Genomic DNA, 6,000 nt, shown 5'->3' with positions numbered 1-6,000 from the left:
CGTAACAAGGAGTAGGGTCGCCTGTCCAACCTCGTGAGTTTTCTCCGGGTTCTCTGGTTTCCTCTCACTTCTAAAGACCCCAAGGCGCTAATGAAATATTGAAATAAAACTGAACCATATGTTAGTCCCGAAATGACCTAGTTTGTGATGAGTTTACTTTAAACCCCATTTCTCCCTCTCTATTTTACGTACTCGCCAACGTGTATCTGGGAGTACGATTTTTCGTCCCATTTGAACGACTAGACGCTTTCTGCACCACTCACAAGGGGGAAGCCGCGCTTGAAAATCCCGGGAAACTTTCTCGGCCAACACACGGATCGATTCCCGGACCTTCTGATTAGTGAGCCAGTGCCCCACCGTAACTCTACCCCATTATAAATCTCACATCTTTAGATATTGCTTCATGATAAATATAAGAGGGGGGGGGGGCAGAATTGGTGTGTTTCAGGGTGGGTGGACTGAGCCAAATAAGAGCCGCCTTGTCACAAAAGGCGATTTACAAATATTGTCATGGAATCTGAAATTACTCGACAGTGAACCAGTTTTAGACTTCTGGTAAACCATAGTCTAGAAAAAAATGGTGGATGGCTTCTAAATTCGCTTGAAGTTAATGAGTTTTTGTTGACAACCTCCGCCCCCCCCCTCCCTCCCCAGTAACAAACCCCTAACCTCCAAGGCCGTAACTAGCTCAGAGCAACGGGGGTGGGGGTGGGGGTTCGAGTGTGCTGAATGTATATCTATTTTTTTATGGTCGACAATTTTTTCACAGGGGGGGCGAAACTTTTTCCTGGGGGGTGGGGGTGGCTTTCAACCCCTGCGCCCCCCCCCCCCCCAGTTACGGGCCTGCTACCCCCCCACCCCAATATGTTATGTTTAGAAGTATATAAACGGTGACATAATTAACATTCTATTGGATATTTCCCCCGACGACCAAAAGTTGCAACAGCTTGCGCATAACTTTACTGCCTGTTTTGAATTGACCCACGGATCAATAAGCTATGAAAGGGTATATATTTATAATTGCGTGTATAATCTATCATAATCAGTGTTGCATAAATTTGGTGGTTTGGATGTGTTTTCAGTTCGTCGGGGGTTTTCATTATTTGTTTTCTCAATAAGGCTGTCGCCAACACGGACAACACCCCCCAACCCCACCCCCCTACATTCTACTTTTCGTGTCATTCACCGACCACCCGACAAAACTCAGCAACCGATTCTCCTTTTCCATTTTCCAAAGGCCTATTTATTTCACTGGCAGAGTGTGTGTATCGCTCCTTGAGTTTATCGTGTGAGCAGTAATAAGATTTGTGCTGAAAAACTAAAATGGTGCCAGGACTGTCAAGCATCTTGGTATCTTGGGCAATATTAACAATTTATTTTTTAATGCGGTATTCAGACTTGGAGCCCTTACACCCCTTCCCCAACCCCTTTAACTACGCTACTGCTTCGCTGACAGTAATATCATTATTGCTCATTATTGCTCGGGGTTTATTTATCATACTAGTAAATAATCTTATAATCCCTCGTGTCAAGGAGAAACAAAGATAAGCTCGTTGTTTGACAGTCGATAAAGTAAAAGTAGCGCTATATCGGCTTACACGTGCTCGTCACGTGACCAATTCTACACCCAGCATCGCGTTGTCTGTGAGGAATGGTAATCCAAGGATACTCAGATAGCCCTACCTTATGGTTTATTTTTGGCACACGGTGTAGGATAGGTATTGCATGTTACCAGTGAGTAAGCTGGGAGCACCGGCATTTGCATCAGTGCTATAGGGGTATCGATTTACCGTATGAGACTAATAGCTCCATCTCTACTATATAACGAAGGTCGGGCGGCTGTTCGGCTTGTGATTGTCTAAGAATAAAACACGAAGATTCTTTCGATAACGACGATATTCCAGCACTGTAACTAGTGAAATGTTTAGTCAATATATGGATTAGGGAATTCCGTTGATTTTTCGACGATTCTTTCACCATACGCTGAATGAACTGGAAATATTGTTAGGCCTATAGAGACTAGGGCTACCTTTTCTCTACTGCTAAATCGGCAAGATGGCGGACCCTGCCGAGGGCGGAGGGTCAGAACAAGATGGTGTATCTTTTCTTAGAACGGTAAGTAAATCTTAATCGCTGATGATGTATTTTGATAGTATAATGATTACTCTTTGCTAATATATAAAAATTGTTTTCGAGAATTCATTAGATGAATAGTGGTGTTGTGTGGAAAGCAGGTAAATCTCCGCCAGTTTACATGCGTATTTAGGTAAATGAAAAATGGCGATTCCTGGCATTTACGTCTGCTATAAGCTCATCTGTATACAATCCGAATACAGTATTCTTAAAGATGTTTTGTTTTAGTTATAAATCCTGTATACTAGCCCTGTTAATAACCATCAAAAAGGTTCAGTGTTAAGCCATTAGCAAGTGTGATAGCCTTTATAGTAAGGTTAATGAACCAAGTTCAGTCTCCGGTAATTAAGTTTAGGATCAGGCCTATACATAATTTAAAGAGCACTGATATACCAGTATTTATCAGTGACAATCAATACACACAAGCGTGAAAATATTAGACACCTATCACAGACATTGTCAGGCATAATTTCGCTAGTGCCTGTCACTTTTTCCCAGTATTTTTATTTGTTGACATTTATAATTGAAATAGATGGCCAACAAAAATGTCTGGTACTAGTTCAGTAGTGCCAGACATTTTGTCTGATACAATTAAAAGTCATTAATGTCTGGCCTGAATACAAGGTAGAAGAAGGGTGTTGAACAAAACATAGAAATAAACTGTACATGTATATTTACAATATATATTCATCAACTTGCCTAATGAACACCACCCTCCAACCATCCCAAACCCCTAAAAAATGATCATCACCCTCCCAAAAGATGAACCTCACCCTCAAATCCACCCCAACCCCTCGGAAATGAGCCCCACCCTCAAACCCACCCTCAAACCCACCCCAATCCCTCCCTCACCCTAAAAAATAAACCCCATCCTCAAACCCACCCTAACCCCTCACAAATGATCATCACCCTCAAACCCTCACAAATCAACACCACTCTCATAAATCAACACCACCCTCAAGGCCACCCAAAGGTAATATATTAATACAACCTATAAATGATTTTGGATAAAAGACAATTACATATACATGTATTAAAACAACACCATTATCATTTATTTGATATTAAATGGCAATGCAAATAAAAACATAATGACAGGCAATATTGAATATATGAATAAATTAATTAACAGACTTATTGAATATAAATTAACAGACTTATTAAATACAAATTAGCAGACTTATTGAATATGAATTAACAGACTTATTGTATATGAATTAACAGACTTATTGAATATGAATTAGCAGACTTATTGAATATAAATTAACAGACTTATTGAATATAAATTAACAGGGTTATTAAAGGGGGAGAGTACATGTATGTTTCCATTTTTTCCTGATCACATGGCTATCATGTGGTTCCTTTGACCTTATAGTTTGGTGACAGCGAGGTCAGTTGCATAAGATCGTAGTCGACATAAGCCCTCTATGTCTAGTTGCAAGTAGTTGGCTGTCTAATCATCCCATGCACCTGGCACATGTGCCGCAGGTTAGCCAATGCCATCCCTGATGTCCATATACAATTAGCTCCATTAAAATTAGTACATTAAAAATTGAGAATTTTGAGAATATATATTCTGCTTTCATTAAATAAAATTAAAAAGTTTGAATTAGCTAAGTCTCTAACTCAATATCATCAAAAATCTTCGACATTGAAAATACGAATTATTTGTCAATTCAAATCAACATTGGTCTTGTGATCTTACAGGGAACAGATGGGCTTCTGATATCCAATATTCAAGACAAAATAAACATTTTACCATTGGTACACGAATCGTGTACAATAATGCGTTTCAGCGCCATTTGGAACAAGGGACTCAAAGAACAGGGCTAGACATATTCCACAAGTCATGTCAAATGGTGACGCTATATTCTTATCTGGAGAGCATGCGCAATAAATACCATCGGTGTAGACTGGAAAAACCAGACGCTAAAGATTGCCATTTGATTAAGACTTCTGGTGTATTTCGCCGAACATAACTGATTAGAAATTACAGTAAAAACAGAAAAGATTGAATGTAAATTAGTTTATATACATTCATATTACATTATTATATGCGTTGCGATCCATTTTTGTCAATTTCTAGGTTCCAAATATATGCGATTGTGCTCCTTTAAATTAGTCTTTTGATGAATAACAGATGTAAACCGAAGAGCAACCGCATTATAAAACAGTTTATCACCCAATAATACATTCTACAGTAGATATCGCTTGTGTGATATATTTCATAATCTACTGCGATATCTCCTTTTATTTTCAAATAACAGTTCATTTCTTATAAAAAGTAACTTTTTTTTTTTAAAAAATGAACTATTGTTATTCAATTGACCTTGATGGAAACACTGGGCCAATATAAAGGACTTTGCAATGGTTGAATTGCTGTCAAAAAATGATGTATCACTACGCCGTAATGTTCAGTAAAAGTGAAATCTATAGCAAAGAATTATATTTATCTATTTGTGCATGTAAGAAGGGTTTGGGTGATAAATAGAATCTCCTACTCGTCTTTTTTGATATCAAAATATATCAACACTCGTTGATAAAGTAAAAAAAACTCGGCAGAGCCTCGTTTTTTGTTACTTTATCAACTTGTGTTGATATATTTTGATATCAAAAAAGACTGGTAGGAGATTCTCTATATATTAATTGTTTGATATGGTGGCCATTTAGAGCAGAGATCTATTCTCGAAGTAGAGTAGTTAGTTCTCTGTGTGCAGACTATGTCTTGTGTCATGATAATGGCCCATACATGGCATAATAAAAAATACTGATAAAGAATACTGATGTTCATAATAATAATGATAAAGATAATAAAAACGCTGATAATTTCCTTATTTTATAAGGGATAAATATGAGATCATACCCTGTCAGCAACATGATCTATGTTTTAACTCTTAACCCACATGAAACATGTCCCTATGATCTATAGTTGATCTTTTCATCCCCATTAGTATCTTGGCAACATTCTCCAATGACATGTACTGTATAATTCGAAACTATCTTCTTTTCTGTTAAAGATACATTAGTTAAGAGTTTTATAAAGAGTTGGCCATTCTTGCTATAATAATTCAAATATATATGATAAAGAAAGAAAATGTTGAAAATTTTAGTCAAATTACTTTGTTCTGAACGGAATTGTCACTGTTGGAAGTTTGGACTAGAAATAGGCATCAATTGTGTCTGCACTGTCTAGGAGAATTTGCGACCGTTTGATTGACAGATGATAACTCCACCCACATACATGTATTCTCAATTATCAGGTAATATGCTCAATGGCTATGGTAGCCTTGCTTGGCAGGCCTTTCATTACCAGTTTCCGGTAGTGACATCAGCGACTAACGGCAAACGTTAGCTTGGTCCGCCATTTATTTATTTAATTTTAAATGGACGACTGTTTAAATCCAAAATGTTTCCAAGCCATCTGTGGGTCTACAGAGTTGATTTTGAGCTTGTTGTGTAAATAAAGGTCTAATTAATAATTTCTATAACATCTGAAGCCTAAATAAAGACTTGCGACAAGACGAACTGGGGGAGTTACATCTAACTCTTTAGATCAGTAAGGTCTGTCATTGATTGGTTAGCACATGCTTGTTGTATCATAAGGTCTGTCATTGAGTCAACTGGCATGGTTTCGATTCCCCAGTTACTGGCGTGGTTTCAATTCCCTGGTTGTACGTGACAAGGAGTAAGGTCGCCTGTCCAACCTCGTTGGTTTTCTCTGGACCCTCCGGTTTCCTCCCACTGTTAAAAATAAAACATTGGACCATATATTAGTCCCGAAATGACCCAGTTTGTTCGGAGGGGACATTACAGCGATTTGTAGGCTACCATATGTTAGTCCAGAAATGACCTAGTTTGTGTGTTTTG

At 38.1% G+C, this 6,000-nt stretch overlaps 1 protein-coding gene across 1 annotated transcript in view; it reads left to right on the top strand.

Annotated features, from left to right (window-relative positions):
* Positions 1-1,831: 1,831 nt before the first annotated feature.
* LOC126822214 (ryanodine receptor) overlaps positions 1,832-6,000 on the top strand; it is a 66,058-nt gene continuing 61,889 nt past the window's right edge. Inside the window, exon 1 of the mRNA XM_050550959.2 lies at positions 1,832-2,115. Coding sequence (XP_050406916.2) covers positions 2,056-2,115 — 60 coding nt within the window. The 5' untranslated portion in view covers positions 1,832-2,055. The remainder of the gene's footprint in view (positions 2,116-6,000) is intronic.

Source organism: Patella vulgata, chromosome 5, assembly GCF_932274485.2.
Source record: "Patella vulgata chromosome 5, xgPatVulg1.2, whole genome shotgun sequence".
Taxonomy (NCBI): domain Eukaryota; kingdom Metazoa; phylum Mollusca; class Gastropoda; family Patellidae; genus Patella; species Patella vulgata.
This window is presented reverse-complemented; position numbering and strand designations above follow the sequence as displayed.